General features: G+C 42.3%; 1 protein-coding gene across 2 annotated transcripts in view; it reads left to right on the forward strand.

Moving 5' to 3' along the window:
* TMEM67 (transmembrane protein 67) overlaps positions 1–21,133 on the forward strand; it is a 663,651-nt gene that overhangs the window by 31,473 nt on the left and 611,045 nt on the right. For both annotated transcript variants that reach the window (XM_069220469.1, XM_069220470.1), the window contains exons 2-3: positions 9,193–9,281; positions 15,274–15,364. In XM_069220469.1, the coding sequence (XP_069076570.1) occupies positions 9,193–9,281; positions 15,274–15,364 (180 nt within the window). The remainder of the gene's footprint in view (positions 1–9,192; positions 9,282–15,273; positions 15,365–21,133) is intronic.

Here is a 21,133-nt window from a genome sequence, read left to right on the forward strand (position 1 = left end):
GTCTGTCATAACACATATTATCTTTCTGCAATACATATCTAACTCTGTATGGAGGCGGAGAGCATGTTTGTCAATTAAGTAGATAACTTAATATAAGCAGTCCGCGTGTAGAGTAACAAATGAAAGAGAGCAGTCCTTGCAGTTACGCAAATTCTAGAACAGGAAGATACTCTCACCAGAGCAGTCAATATTGATAGACCACCTTCTCTAAGGCACATACAGAACTAGTTAGTATCCAACGAGTTTGGAAACACATCTCAGAGCATAGCCAGGCAGAAAACAAAAGATGAAAGTGTGATGTTATTTTATATCGAAGTCATATCCTAATGTGAGAGTGCCAGATATATTTAGTAGCACTTGAAGACTAATCAGAACAACAGAGCAGTATTAAATTCAACAGGTTCACTTATCTACCATTAGCAAGAGAGAAAACACAGGTGCAGACCTTATAGGAGACAATAGGATCACATACAGTGGTTGGTGTCTGTTGTCCGAGTTCAGTTTTTACTCTTGGAGGCTGAAGTGTGTTGGGTCTCCACATTTAGATAATATATTTCGTCCAGGAAAGCCTGCAAGTCCTTATGATCAACAAAAAATTATATTTCCCCTTCAACATAAACTCCAGTTCTGCCTTTTCTCTGTGGGGAGATTTGGAGGTTGTTTGTAACCTTGTAAGGTCCTTGTCTGATTTTGCAGCCATGTCTTCGACATTGCTTATACTATTCTCTGCTTCAACCATTTTGTTGTTAATGCAATTCTTGTCCGATTGTGTGGCTCTCATTTCTAGCTGCATAATATCTGTGTTGGATTTTGTCAATTTAGTAAGGTCGTAAACTTCAGGTAGTTTCTTTAGAATCATGCCCATACTACTGTATATGTCCGGTTTTCTCCTTAATTGGAGAGTCTGTCTGGGGATGGGGGAGTTTGTCCATGGTCAGACCTCTAGAAGTATGCTTAAAGGTTGTTGCTGATCTTGGGAAGGATAGGGCTCTGGACTGGGCCCAAAGCTCCTTTATCAGTTATTGATGGTTTAGGATGTAGATGAAGGCAGATGTAGCTAGCATGTCGCTGATAATGATGTCTCCCCTATAGGAGCTCTACCTCATTCACTATGTCATAAAACACTGTTGCAGCCAAGACCTTTTGTTCCCATCAGTGCATCCAGGCAGATTCATGGTTGAGGGACCTGTCCAGCAAGATGTGTCCTTAAAGAGGCACAGAGCCAATGCCACTGAGCTCTGGTGTTTGCTTGGGCTATGTTTGAAGATTCTGCTCAGCCTTTTAGATACCCCTGTGTAACAGCAGGCACTTAATTGTGCCTCCAGCTCCCTGAAAGTTATTAAATCAGGGCTAGCGCTTACTAACACAGCGATGCCTAGAGGGACTATAATGTGCCACACAGGAAATACTTATGTCAGAGATTCAAGGATGCCGAGCAAAATTTCAGTTTAAGGGTGCCTTGGCTGAGGACAGCCTTCAAGGATCACATCAAATGGTGTGCCACCATCTTAGCATCAGGCATGACTGGCTAGGACGACCCTCAATAACATGTCCTGGTTGAGGCAAACTGCTGCTTCTTGGCAAGTATAATAGGAATAGTAGTCTGAAAGGCAATAGCAAGCGCATGCAGTTTTCATCAGCGTATTTGAAAATGTCCTTTTTTTGTGTTGCTGGCCCCCTTTTTCTCTGCTCTGCTGGCTTGTTGTGTGCCCACGATAGTCCCCTACTTGCTCATCCCATTTTGGTGAGTAGGGACCACCTCAGCTTTAGCTTATGCTCTGCGCCAGAGGGAGCGGTAGGCTCAAGCTGCCATCCACCTTGCCGTCCAAGTCATACCAGTGCAACAACTATTCTTTATTCTGGTCTCTGTCTCATTCCGAGTTGCGTTAGTTTTCAGCACTGTTTAAAATGCTTTGCTTTGTGTACGTCTTCATTCTTTGATTTTGTAACCTTGACAACATTTTTGTATTTAGCTTATCCCCCTAAAAATGTCCATCTGCTGTGCCATTTAAATCCTTTCTAATCCAGCATGACCAAGGCTTAACCCAGTTTTGCTTCCTGCATCCACTTCTTGAGGGCTGTTGGGAAAGTTATGTACAAATAAATGTTAACACCACTTAGCAATATTCTGGATCACTTTAAGATAGCAAATTCCCAAGGAGAGGCTTAATTCTGGCATGGCCGATCGAGAGAGCCGAAACATTGCTTGGACGCTGCTGCAATGAAACAGTTCATGAAGACCGCTGAGGTGGATGCCATTGGGTGGCTCAATACCTGACCAGCACCGCCTTCTGTTTTTTCTTTCTTTGCTCTTTTGCATGTCTGGGTTTGATCCAGTCCTGAGTGGCTTTAGCAGCGGCCAGAGAAGGTGGATTGGCCTGCTCTCAAAGTAGCTTTGAATCATTGATAGTAAACTGAGGAAAGAGCTGCGCTAAGCAATTTTAGTGCCTAACGTCCCCTGCTGCTTTCATCCATTGAGGGTGCAGCAGCTGAGTGTGAGTAGAGGAGGTGAGTTGATGCTTTTACAGTAGAACCCATAGAGGAACAAAACCTAAAATGAGGACTGGAGGACTTTAGATTAACGGCAAAATGTCATCATGGAGATAAGGTATATGATGTCATGTGTCCCAGCTCCCTGGGTCTGTGGTGGTGCTGGAATATACGCACCCATCATTATTGTTGAGTAAATCTACAGAAATTTCCTGAGCCTTATATTGGAGGATGCTGGGACTCCAGAAACTTGTCTTTTATTGTTTTTATTTTTAAAAAAGAGACAATATTACAAATGGGTAAGACGATTCAGTGCAACATATTTGAATTCCCTTGGAGCCTGTTTGTGGCTATTGCCAGGCTTTGGGCTTAAAACAGTGTGTATAAATGCTGTACATGTTGCAAGGTTGATAGCCTATTACACAAACATCTTTAGGAGACTTATCAAACTGTATACATTTACTCCACATTAATTAACTCATGTAACAACCACAGGAGGGGGTGTTAACATTTCAATCCAAAACTAATTGTCAAGTCTCATCAGGATCTAGTCATCTGTCCATTGCACCACTATATTTGTAAGTTGCAAGGTACCAAATTAGTGTCACCATCCACAGTGTCTAGTCTTTCTTGGTAGGATAAAACTGAGAGCAGGCAAGATTCTCTCTTGCAGACAAATCCACAATATTTACAAGATGGAAAGGTGCCAGAAACGCAGGAGTCAGTCCACAAGCCATTCCACAGTGTTACTGTTTACCACTGCTTCATGCACATAATCAAAAATGAATTCTCTTCTCCTTTGATTACCCTAGTCCCTTTGGGCATGTAGGGTTGTTCTTGGTTCACTTACACATTACAGATCTGCAGAACACCAAAGGACTTGCACAATGTGAAGCTCAGATGGGTTTGTAGGTGTGGAAAATAGACTTTTCCAGGACCTATTGGTAGTGAGATTATGTCAGTGGAGAAGCAGAGGGGACACTGGATTGAGATCTCCTCAACACAGAGCATATAGAAAGAGAGGGCACATCAGATTAAACCCCAGGTTGTTGCTGTATGAAAATGTGGCATTTATACAGTTGCTTCTAGATTTAGTGGTTAATACACCATCATGGATTCTATGTATATCTAGAACCTTTAGTTCTTCAACTTCAGTTCCCTTCTGGACTACTCCCATCCCCCGCTTCCTCTTCCCTACCAGTGATTCATATGTTGTTCATGAATAAAAACAAATCTCTTCTGATTCAATGCCTTCTTTCTGGATTCCCTAGTTTGTTACTCCTAGAGTGACCATTGGTGGTTGCTCTTGTTAATTGAACCATCGAAGGACTTTCAGATTTGGTGGACATGTTAGTTCCCTGTTATCACCTTTCATACATTGTTTCGCCAGCAACCACATTTTCAGAAAGTCATCTTTAATTGTTTTGTTGGTTGTTCCATTGACATTGTATCCCACCCTTCTTTGTACTACATTTCTGTTGTGGGTGTTGCTGCCAGTTTCTGTTATTCAGATATAACAATTTTTGCTGCAAATAGGTGCTGAAAATTCAAGCCCTATTCTCTTCCCTGAATAGCAGTTGGCGTGCCCAGTCATAGCCGAGTACTACATTACCCAGTGTTTCCGGTATGGTGTACTACAAAATTCCCTGTATAGACTTCAGGACCTCTATGCAATAGCTCGCAAATCAGACTAAGCTAGCAGATTTGTACTGCCTTTTTATACACAGCCCCTCCAGCACATAAATGACAGTTGGATATATTTTTTGCAGTTTATCTGGAGTCAAGTACTATCCTCTCATTATCTCTATAGAAAATTCTCTATGGAGGCTTGATTAATTATAGCTCACTGTGTTTTTTGTGTTGCATTGCATTGTGATCCTCTTGCCTAGTGCTTCTTCCCATTTCTTTATATATCTGTTTTGTGGTGTCTCAAGGATCTTTCAGTAGTTTGTAGAGAGTAGTTATTAAGCTCTGGTGCCTGCTAAGGTCTGAACCACTTTCTCTAATTGAGTCTTCGTTCTCATTTGCTGCCTCCCTGTTGTTGGCTGCATGACCCAATGACTGAGTTGATCAAGACTGAGCGTTGATTTCTTCATATTGTGCATATGTTTATATTTTGTGGTTAAACCATTTTCCTGTGTCACGCTATCTGTATAGCGCATGTTGTTATGATGTGAATCCAGAGTGCGCCGTTCTGTGTTCTGGTTCCTGCATAGAACTCAGCCAGGTTGACGGTAGTTAGAGCTGGACATCGAAACTGGAAGGGTGTTGGCAGATGATATATATGTATCCATGCTCCCACCTCTGATCTTTCCATCTCTCGCTCTACTACCAGATTAAAGTCTCATGCCAGTACAACAGTCCTTTTTGTGAAACCTTTCAGTATGTGCAACATGTAATGCTTGAAAAGGTCCTGGCCTAAATTTGGGCACAAATTGTGGCTGTAGTCAGTACACATCCTCCTTTGGGAAACAAGTATCTTCCATGCTTGTCAGACAAGGATTCCAAAATCATCAGTCCCTCTGTGTTTATCAGACTTCCCACCTCCCATGTCTTTTAATTTGGTGAGTTGGTAGTATTTAGAGGAGAAGTGTTTTGAGTATCTCCTTTTTAGATGTGTCTTCGTTCGTAGGACAGTGGGGCATGAAGGGCTGTTATTATGTATGTCTGTCTTTTGTTAGTTATAAGTGTCTCCTTCTCAACTTTGGCAACATCCCAAAATGTAAACCTTTGGTTCCCTTACCATATTCCCACAGTTAATGCAACAGAAAACTTTTCTAAACAGAGCTCAGGTTTGAGTCCACAGCATTCTGTGACGACTATTTAGTGCCTGGCTTAAGGCTACCTTCAAATTCTAAGATATATAGGTGAGTCTGTGTCATCGAGCCACCAAGGCCTCTAGTTCTTTAGTTCTTGCATTCTTCATCCTCTTAAGTTTTTTTCTCTGTCAAGGCTTCTTTCTAATTCATGTTCAATCATTTTTGTTGTATTTGCCATCTTGATATGTACCATTTATGTCCTCTGCCCATATGCTACTTTTGGTTGGCAGAATTTACTTTCATCGTGGTTATGCCAGGCATCTTTGCACATCCATTATGTGATGAGTTTTTTTTCCCTTTGGGAACTGAAGGCTGCACCGAAAGGCCCAACAAAATCTTATATTTTAGTCTATTGGTATAATGGTTGGGGGTACAATCTCCTTCCTCTTTGTGGTGGTGGTGTGTAATAGGTCTTGGAGTAGGATTAGTTTATCTGCATTGTATGTTGTAACCACTTCACGTTGGGTTTCTCTTTCAGTAGCTTTCTTTTGGGTAAGAGGTAATATTGACAAGGATGTCCTGGGGTATGCCATCTCTGGGCCTACTCTCCTTGATACCTACTTCTTGTCCTTCCTTAAGGCTTAAGATCTGGGGAAATAGGCTTTAAATTGGTCTCTAATGTTGTTGCCTTCTGGATTTTCTTTTATGTTGTGTATCCTAATGTTGTCATGCCTGATACAGTTTTCCAGATCTTCACAATTGTCGAACTGCATACATAGATAGTTGCCTTTGACTATCATGATTTCACCTGAGTGGGTGGTCTATCGCTCTTCTGGAGTGTCTGTTTTTTAGCCTTTTTCCTCTGCTCTGAAGCCTAGTTGGTCAATATCTGATCTCAATAAGGACACTGCTTCTTTAAGGTGGTGTTAAACTTCTAGCAGCTCATTGGAAGTCCTCTTTCCCTCTTGGAGGTCTTTGGACCAGCCCTCTTACATCCTACTTGGTTAGTGGGGTTGCTACTGACTGCCTATTCCCCATGTTTTAGGTTGCCATGTTTGACTGCACTGGAGTATCCTCCCCACTCCCCCAGCCCCACCAAATGTGGTTTTGTGTAGTAGCTGTTAACGTCTTCAACTTTTGGTGGTGGCTTTTTGACACATCAACACTGTTTCACTTGCCAGGATCTGTGGTAATCAGCCTGGTGCTTGAGGTGATGTTGATTTTATCTGGCTAGTGCCCGTGTGATTTATTTTAGTTTCTTTGCGCCCTATTTCGCCTCAGTGCTTCTCACCTGTTAAACATGTGTCCTCTCTGTTCTTCTGAATATTACCCTGCCACCTTTCGCTGTCTCTTTCGATGCTCCTTCCATGACATAATTGTTTTGCCTCTACAGTCTCCAGGCTCTCTTTCTGTGGGTCTACATGCAGTGAGCACTGAGGCATCTCTTTCCCACCACTCTAACCATGGGCTGCCTTGTTCTTTGTGATCCACCCAGCCAGGCATGCAACTTCCAGTCATCTCTTTCTTTTGAATGGTCCTGAATCAGTTCCTGCCTTACTGTGCGGCTCACATGTTAGGCCTGGTTTCTCTTCTTTACTGATATCCATACTATGTGTTCCGAGAAGCATGAGGAGAGAAGCAAGCTGTTACTTTTTACTGTGGCCGTCCTGTTCATCTCCATTGTTTCTGCTTCCCCTTATTCTCGGTCTCCCACTGACCCAATCTCACTCTTTTGACATTGCTAGCCTTAAACACTGTGCACCAGTGAGGATACTATTTTTCAATCTATTACTTTTAAGGCACAGTAATTAACATGCAGTATTTACAACACAGTTGTTACAATGGATTATTTTATAACACAAGTCATTACCACACATATACAAGTAAGGTAGTAAAATATAATTAACGTTTAGGGAATTAGGGAATTTAACGTCCCTCTCAGCCAGAAAAAAGCTATATTTGGATTGTTATAATAATTAATGGAATAAAAAGGGGGCTGGGGTTTAAACCCCCATTTGAAATATATATTTCGTTTAAAAAAAATTAATTATAACATAAAGAGAATTTGTGTGTGTGTATATATATATATATATATATATATATATATATATATATATGTATGTATATATATATATTATTCATATGAATCTTTAGGTGATGGGTAAGTGGAATTTGGTATTTTTTGTGTGTGCTTTTTTTAACTCACCTTCCCCCCCCCCCCCAAAAAAAAGCAAAAAACATAAAGTTTATTCAATATAAACGTTTGGGTGATGGTTTGAGAGGGGTTTAATATACATTCAGAGAACATGGGACCCCCTGCTTACATGTGGTTGCTGGGGAAGGGAAAAACTATTAATAAAAATTTGAACCCCAGTCTACCTTACTATTTCATTATTTGGGAAACTTCTCCCATAAATACATATAGATATATACGGCTCAGAAGACTGACATTTTCTTTTTCATTAGACTTTATTTTTCATTACAAAAATATATTTATTCCTGCTTACATCATGTTTCCTTTTAGTGTTTCATATAACCCTACTCTCTTCAGCACAGGTTACAGTAGGAACAGGATTACAATTCTTAAGGAAGCACCATACCCATCCATACCACATATGATTCCTTTCTCTCATCCATGCATAGAGTTATTGAAAACACCCTGTCTGTGACATCCCAGGTCTTGATAATTTGTAAGAATATCTCTTATTTAATTATATTAAACATCAGAAACGCAGTTACATTTATTTATACATTATTCAGTTCTGTTGTTTATTTCTTTGCACATTTGTTTGAGTTCTGTTCATGCAAATCATTTCTTTGTTATATTCAACAACTGTGGCTAACATTATTTTTTTCAACACGTGTTTTGGCGTGAAACGCCTTCATCTAGATCACTACATTTTCTCAAGATCCCAAAACAAGTTTCCAGAACCGGCGGGAGCATAATAAAACATCCTAGTGAGCCATTCATTCGAAACTATACACATTGACTCACAACATGATACACTCCAGTGGGAAGACCACTGACCCGAGCAACGCTCCATCAGAAGGAGAAATCAGAGGGCCACCACACCAAAAGTCCGCCACCAAAATGTTTACTTTGTGTAAAATGTAGAATTCTTACAGTGACTTGTGTTTTGAACTTACATCTCACCATCATCAGAATTGTCAACACAATAATTTGGGAAAGGAATAAATAGTTATTATATACCAGCTTTGCCTTACCAATCTGGGTATTATTTGAAGCAAATCAACCTGCATATTGGTCCTAAGGATGATGGCACCAAATCCGATATCGTGAGCAGTGTATACTGTTCTGGGTTGCAGGTATGTGTAATTTGGGACAGGTTTGGATGTGCTGTACTATTGTTAGCCCCGCCGCTTTGTACATTGGGTGATAGGATTGAAAGTAATTAAGATTGGGATATTCCTATCTATGGAAGGTGTTAGTGGGTTTTGTTTTTTCCTTCTAAACCCAAAAGATTATAGAACACTTACTAGATGGGAGGACCAAGGCCGTAGCCAGGGCTGCTCTTCTCTGACACTTTAGTATCACGCAGGTGTAAGGGTTCTTCCAAAATAAATTATAACACAAAGAAAATGTATCATGCTCTGGACCTAAATCTATTTGTTACTGTGTTATCAGCTGTCCTACAAACTGTGAATAATGCAAGTTGTTTTCCCTAGTGATCTTTAGATAGTGTGCAGTTTTTAATACAACACATTAAGTTGCATCCATTGGGCTTGTCTTTTGTTATACTCCAGTTACCTACCTTTGTAATATGTATATTATTCTTATTGCAGTGGTCAGCTATGAAACTGAAACTGAAATAAACCAAAGACTCTTGACTGTTGAATGGACTGTTTGTGGACCTTTTAAAAAGTTGTGTTTTACTTTGTAATGTATGCATTACAAACACAGATTTTTGTTTTCTTTTTTTAGGTACCTCGTGTGTATGTCTTCCAGGATTTAAGTGGGTCTATAGTTCTGGGGATTCGTCAGGGAGTTGCCAGAAATGTCCTGACAATTTGGTATGTACGTTTTTATACATTGCAGTCCCAGTGCACTTTATAACTGGACAACTATCTAAACAACATAAAGCGCATACCTGAAGTTCGAATTTAATGCTGTTTCATGGACATGTATCCAGCTATTCTGTTTCAGACCTTGTAAAATAATTACATCGACAATTTTACTTTGTCAGCTTATACTTGTCATTACTCTTATTATTACCTCATTATGATTTTTACTTTACCACTAATGTCTAACCCTATCCTATAACAATATTTTTTTGTTTTTTTCACAGTTAATTTATTATTAATGACATATGAATTACTTTTAAAAAATGGCAATAAAAAAAATGCCAATAACCTATGTTAAGTAGTCGGATTTAAACTTTTATTAACGCTTTCACCTTTGTGGCCTTTCTTGAATACAGATAAATAAAGTATTCAGTTATAATAATTATTTGTACTTCTTAACAATAACCTTAACACTCTATCAGTGAAAATATTGATGTTTCCTATTATTGAAAATAATTAAAAAAAAAGATTTAATGGACCGTTACCCTGATTGTCCCCATAATAATTGTTCAGTTATTAAATGAATTAAAATTCATTTTCAGGTATCAAATTTTTATTCACATTTACAGCATTTAGATGGACCTTACTATGTCCCACCACCCCCCAAGCTAACCCCATCCGTTCTAGGGTTACTATTATAAACCCTCCGTTTGGGAAAAAGAGTATTTCTTCCAAAGGAAAGTCCACAGCAATTTCTTCTCCTTGTGTCTGGGATCTGACTAAGGCATATTTCCTACTTTCTGACTCCCTTTGCACAGTTCACAGCTCTCCAGAATGTTTAGCATCCTTAACCGTTTTGGGCATTGACATTCTCTGTGATTGTTAGATAAATAGGTAACAATTATGCTCCACTGTTACTAAAAGTCTTTCTTCCTCACTAGTGCGATCTTTATTAGTTTCTCCATCTCAACAATTCACCAGGTGTTTTGTAACCATGCTTTCTTTCAATAAATTTGCGAGTTCCTCCCCTCTGCTGGAGTCACCTGTTTTGCCACAAACAACACGTGGAAGATGATCTTGCCTTTGCGTGAATAAAGAGTATATTTTCTCCAGTGATGAGCATCCCAGTAAAATTAAGTTGGAAACAAGCAGCTACTTTTGAACAGGTTCCCCAATTCTCTGCAATTCCATGATTGTTTACAGGACTTCTCTCTAAAATTAAACAATGTTGGGCAATGACCACCACAGCTTAAGAGTGTACCGTCCTCCCTGCACTCATTCACCTTGTGGTGCCTTTTGCTGTATCAAAGGCATGGATGCAATGCGGTGTGCAGTATAATCTGTAGAGAATGTTACCTATTTTCCTTCTGTTGGAAATTTGCCCTTTCTGCAGGGTCACCCTGATTTCTTTATTTTTCTTTTTTTGCTGAAGCCTAATTTTGCTGGCTATGGATCTCTGTGCTGCTAACCAGTGGAAAAGAGCTTGTGCTGCTCCTTTCAGGATGGTGACATTGATATACTTCGGATTGGCATATTTAACTTACCTATAATCTCTAAAATATGGTACCAAGGGGCCTGTAAGTTAAACATCACCAGTAGGCTGCAGCACTTATTGTTCCACCTGCTTTAGTCACAGTGCACATATGTGTGCAGGTCTCCCACCTGTAGCTTGTCTATGCAGGTTTTAACAACTAGTTTGCCCTGTCAAAGTAGCCCTTTTTGACAGGCGTCAACCATCCTTTTAAATATTTGTCATCCATGCGTGGGCTTTATTGCAGATAAAGGCAGGGTGCATGGATTTTAAAAGTAGGCCATGTAAACGTTTAATCTTAAATATGTCCACACAGTGAAAGTGCCCTCAAAGCCGTTTTGACTGTAGTAGGTTTGACTGCTCTAAAGGAGAACACTGGGCTACAATATGAAATACTAATCCTGTATCTCAGGAATAGGAAGAGCTAGAAAAATAATTAAACAATTATTTTTATTAGTTATCAAACATCAAATTGAATGGTGGTCTAAATATATCGGAAAGGTAACTTTGTTCCTGGAAACTAAATCTGCATTTTGTTCTCTCACTTCAGCCAGTTGCTTATTAGCATTTAAATAGGCATGAATGAGGTGTGAAGCTGCTAGGAGGAACCATTTTAACATTAAAGTTCCTAGTCCTGCTTAAATATCACATCCTGTTTGACAGATCAACTGTTTTTTTTTTTAATATGACAGATGGTATGCACTTCAAAGATGCCTTCCTGTAGCAGGCAAATGTTAGCTGACACTTGTGCAGGGCCCTTCTTTTGTCATACCAGCCAGTTGGGCGCCAATCAGAGTGACACGCTCTTCCTTCGCCATTACAGTGTCAGAGCCTGTTTGACAAGTCTGCTGGGTTTACATATAACATTTGGGACACACTTCAAAGGAGGAACTCTGACTTCCAAAACACTTTGGCCCTCATTCCAACCCTGGCGGTCATAGACCGCCAGGGTGGAGGGACGCGGAAGCACCGCCAACAGGCTGGCGGTGCTTCCAGGGCCATTCTGACCGCGGCGGTAAAGCCGCGGTCAGAAAAGGGGATCCGGCGGTTTCCTGCCGGATTTCCCCTGGCCCAGAGAATCCTCCATGGCGGCGCTGCTTGCAGCGCCGCCATGGGGATTCCGACCCCCTTCCCGCCAGCCTGTTTCTGGCGGTTTACACCGCCAGAACCAGGATGGCAGGAACGGGTGTCGTGGGGCCCCCTAACAGGGCCCCATTAAGATTTTCACTGTCTGCTTTGCAGACAGTGAAAATCGCGATGGGTGCAACTGCACCCGTCGCACCCCTGCAACTCCGCCGGCTCCATTCGGAGCCGGCTTCATTGTTGCAGGGTCTTTCCCGCTGGGCCGGCGGGCGACCTTTTGGCAGTCGCCCGCCGGCCCAGCGGGAAAGTCGAAATGACCCCCGCGGTCTTTTGACCGCGGAGCGGTCTTTCGTCGGGGTTACTTTGGCAGGCGGCCTCTGCCGCCCGCCAAAGTTAGAATGACCCCCTTTGTGTGTTTCCTCTGTCTGGTTGCCTAAAGGTCAACCTTGATTTTACCATACTTCCTTCTCTGTATTTTTTTGGGGTACATGGACTGACTAACCTGGATTTTAGTGGTAGATGTGGGAGGACACTGTGATTACCATAGTATACTCCCTGTTCACACTCCCAGCCCTCCAAGCCCAGTTTCAGTGTGACCGAAGACTTTTGCCATCTTGAAAATGCCCAAAAGTGGGAAAGGTTAACCTAGAGAACCTTTATTGCATTGGTTAGGGTGTCCCCAGGGTGGAATTACCAACCACCAGGTCCTGACAACCATAAATGAGGCATCTCCAGTCACCCAGTTCAGAACACTCTTGGACCTGTGGAAGCCCATAAATAGACATAACATGCTGTCTGAGACCTGGAAAGAGCCTAGGAGATTGGACCTGATTCCTTCTTGTAGCCAGGGCAAAGAAGTGGACTTCATATGCCTGACCTTTGTTTAAAGCTAGAGAGAAACAACAAGCTACAAGAGGTCCATTTCTGCAACTGCTCAGCTGGCCAGCGGCAACTGGACCGGACTCTCCTTTTGGCCTCTGCTTCCCTCCCAGTGAGTCTCCAAGTGTCTCCCCTGAGGTCCTTGAAGGCTTTAGAAGTATACTGCTGTGGTGGATTGGGAACTAAAGTCAGAAGGTTAAATATTTGACCAGGACAAACCTAGTTATTATGTACTTGCACTCCAACATGGTCAGTGCCAAGTTGCACCCTGGCCCTTTTCTACTGCACTACACAGTACCATTGGCACTCTGTGCTTCTTGGCGCTATTGCTTCTTAAACATTTAAGGCCCTGCACCCAACCCTGTGGGTAGGCAAGACTCCCTGATGCCTCGCAGCACACAGCAGAAGGCCGCATGGCCAACAGAATGTTTGCGGGGACCTGACTTGAAGCCCCTCCACAGCATACCAGTTGCACAGTGTGCACAGCCTGTGAGGGGTGGCTGCATGGCCGAGCGTGCAGTCACGCCATGCTTCCAACCCCCATGGGCAGCCAACACGCCAGACGCGCACAGCCTTTCGCCTATGCACAGCGTGGTGTTCACTGCATTCAGTCAGTGCCTTGCAGCACACAGCTGAATGTTGCGTGGCCAACAGCCTGTTTGCGATAAGCCACCGCAGACACTCAGGCCAAGCCCCCTTTTGTTAATTCTTTTAATTAAGGAGCCAGCGGGTCCCTAGAGATACCTCCCCAAAAAATTTCTTTCAATTTGGGCTCAGGGAGGCCCCACTACCTAGCCCCTCCCACCCCCCACACCCACACATGTGGTCCAGGGAAGGGTGAGGAGTCAGGGTACCCCTTTATTTTTTTTAATGTTTTTTCAGGACACGAGGACTGAGTCTCCAGTCCTGAAATGATGGGAGCAGCATTTCTCTTCAGGGGCCAGCAGAGAATTTGGCAATGATGGTGATTGAGTAACCACCACAAATCGGACAGGTTGACCTTCATGTTGGCGGTGTGAATACATACCCCAAGATATTAATGAGGCCTATAGTTTGTTTAGTTTAAATTTGATTCTCCACATAGCTGAGAAGATAGTGTGAATTTACAGAGCATATGTTCTGATTTTATCTTCCAGTGCACCTGCCATAACCTGTATGAGAAATTGATGAGAGAAAACAGTTTTCTCTAAAACGTGGTTGATCAAATCCTGGCAGGGATCAGCATTTTTCACACTGTAAAATCACCTGGGAAAACAGCACAATTCCTAAAATTAGTATCATACCACCAACTATATATGCACATTATATATAATTGTTTTGGGGGTCACACATCCACCCCCCACTTTTTCTTGAGCATAACCTCCTTTGCCCTCTTCTTCCCTTCAACCATATAAACCCTTACCTACTTTCAGCTTTATGCTGCCCTGAACTCTGAAATCCTCCCTACTTACCTTTACCTCTACCATTCCCCAAGCTTAAAAACTCCTTAGCTGTTTACCTACATCGTCCCCTGAACCCTAAAAATCTCTAGCACCCTTTACCTCTGCCCACACCTGAACTTCAAAACTCCCTTCTCTCCATTTACCTCTACCTGTCCCTAAACCTCATAATCCCCTTAGCTCCCTTTATCTCTACCCTTCCTTTTTTTAATTATATCATGTTATTATTTCAAATATCTGGAAAGAGCTGCCGGGGCGGAAGAGGGGAGACCTGCAGCATATAAAATACATCACTCTAAAACCCCCAAAATAAAATAAAATAAAAAGTACTACTTTACCCCATGTCTGCTTTAAGCTCCTCTTACGGAATAATTCTGTGCAACAGCCAATTGCTGAAGAGAAACATCCTAAAGCCCCTTTATGTATATGCTATGTTACATATTGTGCATTGGTGATGCCAGTGCCAGATACGCAAAAGGAAAGGGAGATAAGATGAACGATTTAAAAGTAAGCAGACGTTTCTGTCCATATCACTTCTTGCAGTCTTATTTTTTTGTTCCCCTCTTCTTGTTCCACCCACGTAACGTCACCACTGATAGACCAATGTATTTCATCCATTTGGTAGCTGGAGGGAAGTAATGCAAGGGGCAGCAGAGAGAGTGTATTATCGGTGCTGGTCCTTTGATCCTTAGGTGTCGCTGCACAGGCGCTTAGACTTTCAGAAACTTTTATCAGACACACTAGGGATTGACATGTCACATGTAGAACGAAATGGAGGCCGTTGAAGGACTTCAAGCATAGGCGTCCTTACAATGAAGAACTCACACTTAGTAACTTATATCCAACTATATTGGAATTTGCACATGTATATCTTCATTTCTATTGGCCTATTGTTTATGTACATTATAGACTGCGCATCTCTTTCCTTGATGAACTAATGTGCCACCTGATGCTGAAAGCAGTATTTTCACTTTTAGAAAGCATATCAATAAATAAGCAAAACATGTCTGTGAAATGTTCACTAACCTTCTGAAATGTTCCCTGTCTTTTTTTGCGACTGTTTCTGCAGGGTGTTACATCAGATGGCTGGCATTGCATTAGATGCCCAAGCCTTTTAAATTTGGAAGGAAAATGCCGGTGCCCTCCTGGGGATATTTTAGGTAAAAACAAATAACCGCATCTCTCTGCAATGTGTGTAAAAAATGACAACTTAATTTGTAGATGTCGATAAAGTAATCTTATATTTCTTTTTACTTATAGAGATATGAGGATGTCATCAACTTCCAAAAATTAGGGTTGTTAATCTTGCACCACAGTGGGCTATAAAAGCACACCAAAATATTAAATCAAACCACACAAACTGGTAATTTCATGCAAATGTTTATTTTACCACCTCATCTGGTGTATCCAATTTAGTAAGATTTTGCGTGCAGCATATATGGAATTTATATAGTAGCAATTCAATGTGACCTGAAGCAATCAACATTTTGTTAGGCTGTGCTAAGCTTCCCTTTAGGAAATCAGGATCTGTTTCCCTTTTACTCACCTCTGGTATCAATGTCTCAACTGAAGATTTATTTCCCTTTTAACCACCCTTGGTCAGTCAACCTGACAACTGAATTGTGTGTAACAAAGGGCAGCTACCAACTTATGTTTGATAGATGGGACTCTAATTATTAACCCCACTTGCATAACATGTGTGTTGCTTAGCTACAAATGTCAGCATATTTAAAAAAATATATATGTTTTTCTTGTAGTGTGAAATTCCAGTGTGCAAGTCCAGCTGATATAGAGCTAGTGATTCTTCCCTCAAAATCTCTTACCACATAAGATAAGGTTTCTTAAACTAAAACTAGTTTCTTACATCTTGTGTTAGTGAGTAATTCAACATCCCAGCAAAAAGAACCATGAAACAAATCCATACAAATCGCAGTGGCAGAGTGAACACTCTTGCATCCTTTCATTCCCATGCCTGTAGGGTGTTTCCATGCCATATAAATCATTGCCTGGCAAAAGCCCTAAATACCTACAGGACAGACTCACTCTATACCAGCCGGACAAAAATGTAGGATCCAAAAGCCAACTTTTTCTATGCCCTTGTCTAATCCGTACATCAACATTTTGAGGCCGGGCATTCTCTTTTGTTGTCCCCTACCACTGAAACAGGCTTCCTTTATTCATTCATACATGCACAGACTTTGCTAGTTTCAAAAAACATCTCAAGACCTGGCTGTTCTTAATAGCTATTACTTGCTCTGTCCTGTTGCGCTATATCAATAGCCCCTTAACATAACATAACGTATCATGCTTTTTCTTCCCTGTGATTCTCTTGCTACAGTTGAACATCTTCCTAGACGTCATTTACTTTTGAAATGCTCGGCAGAAGAAAAGAGAATCCATGAGCATGAGTGAATCAGAGGTCCATCATACTATGCCAAAATGTGGAAAAAAAACAAAACAAAAACCAGGGGGCTGGGTTTGAAGTTTCCTGAGGCTTTGATCAGTTTTGGGGCCAGCCAGTGGCCACAGAGATAGTGTAGTTGGTGTCAGCCTAGCCAGTGGCTGAGTGTAGGACAGGTATTTAGTAATGAGATTTCATCGTAAGGACCAAGTTACTTACTTTTAGAACACTTTTTTTTTTTGGCCGAGACTATCTAGCCACAGATTTTCCAGGCGTCAAACCGGATGCAGAAACTTTTCCATAAAGCCTTGGCGTGCATAGAGGTGGCACTGTGTGGCTCCACACTGACGATGTTCCATTCTGGGAGTGACGTGCAAGGCCTACATAGAAGTAGCCCCCGCATACTAAAGTCATGTGCTATTGAGACTGTCTGCACCCCAGACGCGCTGCCCAAAAAAGTGAATTGAAATACCTGTGTGCATATTCCTATAGTTGGTTTCTTATTACCAAAGGGTAGAGTCCAATCACAGATCGGGGAGGATGGGAGGTTTGATGAGGAACCTGCTGCTAGATACAGTGTCTACCAGAAAGAGCATTACTGAAGGAAAGTAGCTTGTTCTGCTAGAGACTTCTAGCCAAAGAGTCCTCATCATTTAAATAGGTACCAAAGCAGTACCTATAGGAGGTGACTCTGAATGTTCTCAAACCAGGAAATCCTGCAGAACCAAGCAGGCAAAGTGCCTTCTCGCCGGACTTAGCTGTCCAGCCAGCCATGCTTCTTAAATGTATAGCGGGATGCCCACGTAACTGCCTGGCAAATGAGTAGGATAGGGACTTCACATGCCAACGCAGTGATAGCAGCTTTGTCCCCGGTGGAGTGGGCACACAAGCCTTCTGGAGGCTGCTTCCTTGCCAGTGCGTAGCACATTTTAATGCAGAGCACTGTTGAGCTGGAGAGCTTCTGCACAACTTTGCCTACGCTCCAGTGAACAACAATAAAGATCTGATTGTCCACCTTTTGTTCTTTTGTACGATCAATGTAGAAACTGAGGGCTCTAATCTCCCTTAGTCAGCTGAGACTGTGCATAGTGCGCTTTTAGGGAGATGATTTCACAGACTTGTAACAGCGTCACAACTTTCAGTAGAAAGAAGGCTGTAGTGATCAAGGCCTCCTGGAACACTATGACCCCACCCTGCCCTGTTTATTGCTGTACCACACAGAGATGGTGTTGTCCTTGGGCCCCTGTAGCAGCCTCCCTTTGCTGGATGGCAGGAAATATTTCAGTGCCAAGCGGATGGCTGATGGCCCTCAGTCCCAGAAGATTGATATGGAGCTGGAACTCTGCCAGAGGCCTGTGATCTCCACCTCTCCCACATTGCCACTTCAGCCCAGAAGCAACATGTCGTTCTGTGAGCTCTGGTTAGGAAAGGGAGAGAGATCTGCCACTGACCCAGTCCTGGTCCACTAGCCACCACTGGAGATCGTTTCAGTCTCCTCCTTCAGATCCCACCACAGAGCCTGCATATGCCACCTGGCATGCTCGACCAGCAGGAAACGGGAGGCCATCAGTCACTGAAATCCAGGACTTGAGGCTGAAAGATCGGGATCATAGCGTGAATGTCCTGGAATCTCTTTCCTGGGTGTAAGACACAAAACCGAACCGTGTTCAGAATGGCTCAGACGTAGGGAGCATCTGAGAAGGAGACAGGTGTGACTTTGGCATGTTGATAGTGAACCCTAAACATAACAGGAGGTTCGCCGTTGTCCAGAGGTGACGACTACCAGGGGCAAGCCAGCCTCCAACAGCCAGTTGTCAAGGTAGGGAAAGACTGTCACCCCTGACCTCTGAAGATTGTTGCCTGCCTTGTGGCAAGGTGATTGCAGAAACCTCTGTCAGATTCGGTTGTGAAGTCGATCAAATTCGAACCCGTCAGTGTAGAAAAGGACTATGGGGCCACCTCTAGAGGCGGCGAAGTCGGCATCAGTGTCGACGTACCTGGGCCAGAAATGGGTATGGGATTGGGGGCTGCATTTGGTATTGGAGCAGATGGTTGAAGTGGTGGGCCAGGAGAGTGGGTATGGGTGTCGGGGGCTGTGTCGGTACTGGAGCCGAGAGCTGAAACATCCCAAAAAGTCCATCCTTAGCAGAGGGTGAACCTGTTGGCGCTAATCCAGGTGGGCAGCCTCTCAGCTTCATGATGCCCAAAGGCACACCAGATGAAGTCTGTAGAGATCCTCAGAGCTGGACTATAGCTGAGAGAATCTATTAAATCTGGTGCAGGGTGACTGAAGATCCCTGAAACGTGATTATGCCGGATCCAACCGTGGAATTGGCACGTGAGGATTTGGAGTGCTGCGAGACCGGCTTTGAGAGCTTCTTCGTCTACCCCAGGAAAGGGACCCAGAAGGAGCTTTGGACTTGAGTGGGACTTGGAGCTTGTGATTGGCCACATATTGGCGACATAAAGTTTTGCCTCGCATTCCTTCAATTTTGTGCAGTCTCCATGGGACATCAGCATGGGGATGGTGCCTCTATGGGCCCGCTCGTCACTTCTGGAGTGGAATGGCATCACTGCGCAGCCACACCGCACCACCTTCCAGCACACAGAGGTACTATGGAAAAGTTTCCGGATGTAGTCTGATGCCTGGGAAATATTCAAAAGGTGTGGAATCTGCGACTAGAAGCCTCTATCACAGTTGTTCCCAAACCTTTTAGAACCAAGATCCCATTTTCAGAACCACAAGCTTTTGCGACACACCTTGCTATAATTGACATGAGTTGGTGATTTATTTTATGGTAACTGAAGCATTGTGCGGTAACACAGTGTCATTTACAGACAGCATAACTTTGAAATGGCCCTCAATTTCCACAGACATACAGTTTTACTGATTAAAACTATGTTGCACTCAAATGATGAGTGGAAATTGTGTTTCAGTTAATAGTTATCATTTGTGCATCACCAAGTAAAGTATCTTGATTTGTTTTGATGTGATTAAAATCTTTGTTTCCACCACCCTTCAGAACTACAAAGTTTCATTTTTGCTTTCCTAACTGCTAAATGTCTACATTTTATTTGTAGATATTTTCATTTTGTTGTGTGTTCTAAAGAATGACATCCTGCAGCCTTTCTTTTCACACACCTGTACCCCAGCAAGATTGTCCCATAATTTACTTTAACTTTCTTTCTCTGACTGCAAAGTAAAATGAGTTTGTAACCCCCCAATCTCATGGTAAAAGACACAAAATGCAGCACATTGTCAGAAGACATAGCCTGGGATTTGACCCATGTCAAAATAAATTCATAATTTAAAGGCATCTTTTATTTTTTGCTTGGACTTTCGCGACCCATCAAAAATCGACTTGCAACCCTCCAGTAGGTCACGTCCGACACTTTAAGAAAGTGCTTTATAAGAAAGTACCAGTGAGCCATCTTGTTAAATGTAATCCGCCATAGAAGCCGCTGATTGATTATAGATCCCGAAAGTGTCTTTTTTAACTCTCACAAAAGGACACATTGAACTTTCTGTGCCCTTATATAATTAATTCTGTTTAATATTTGTTTCTCCTTTCAAGGGCTCCTCCTGAATTGGCCTGCCCAACACCATATATCATATAGAGTTTGTGCAGTTTAGAAAACCTACTGATTATCAGTATGGAAAAAACGATCTTAACTTTAATCTACAGATCCAGATTTGTTATTCGTTTTCTGTGGAGGTACACAATGCCTGGATCAGGTTGACTTTGTCAAGTTCTTTAAAAAAATACTACTATGGTCTTCTACCTACAGTTGGAAATAAAACATTGTATATGGGGTTTAGACAGGCCCAGGGTAGGAAAGTGCTTATTATTTGTAGTAAAAAATGCATTCATATTTACAATCCAAAACAAAGACGTGAATTATGTGCAGAAATCCTGCCACTGTGATGACAGTAGTGATTTTGTGCACGTCCTTTTTCATTTACACATTCCCATCGATATATGGATCAGGTTGACTTTGTCAAGTTATTTTGCAAAACAAATTGGTTCTATTTGTACAGTTTGTGTTACTGAAAGGCTGGGAGGAGAGTCCAGACTGAGTACTTGGTTTTTGTATTCACAGGGCTGCTGTAGATGGTTCTGGTCTCATTTTTTCAAGCCTCCCTCTTCACCGGGCAACACGTTTTGACCTTTGAGTGTCTTCAGATGCAGGATGCTCTTTGTTGCACTAGGGGCCACTTGTTGGTTCAAAAGTTATGCTTTTGTTCTCAGTTTGTCCCATCCATGTATGGGTTTCCTGTTTCCTGTGTGTGTTAGATAGCCTTGCTTTCTTGGACGTGACTGTATAGTCCATTACTTTGTGTTGTGTTCCCTGTAACTATGGTCCATGTTTTATCCGTATCTAGGCAGTGATGCATTTTCTGTCAATGAAGGTGCTGTAATTTCTGAGATCGAAAGAGGACAGTGGCTGTGATAAAGCTGTTGAGAACTGGCAAGCTCAAGTCCAGTGGTCTGATCAGTGCAAGGACAGAGGCCTTCACAGGATCACA

This window comes from Pleurodeles waltl, chromosome 2_2, assembly GCF_031143425.1.
Source record: "Pleurodeles waltl isolate 20211129_DDA chromosome 2_2, aPleWal1.hap1.20221129, whole genome shotgun sequence".
NCBI lineage: Eukaryota > Metazoa > Chordata > Amphibia > Caudata > Salamandridae > Pleurodeles > Pleurodeles waltl.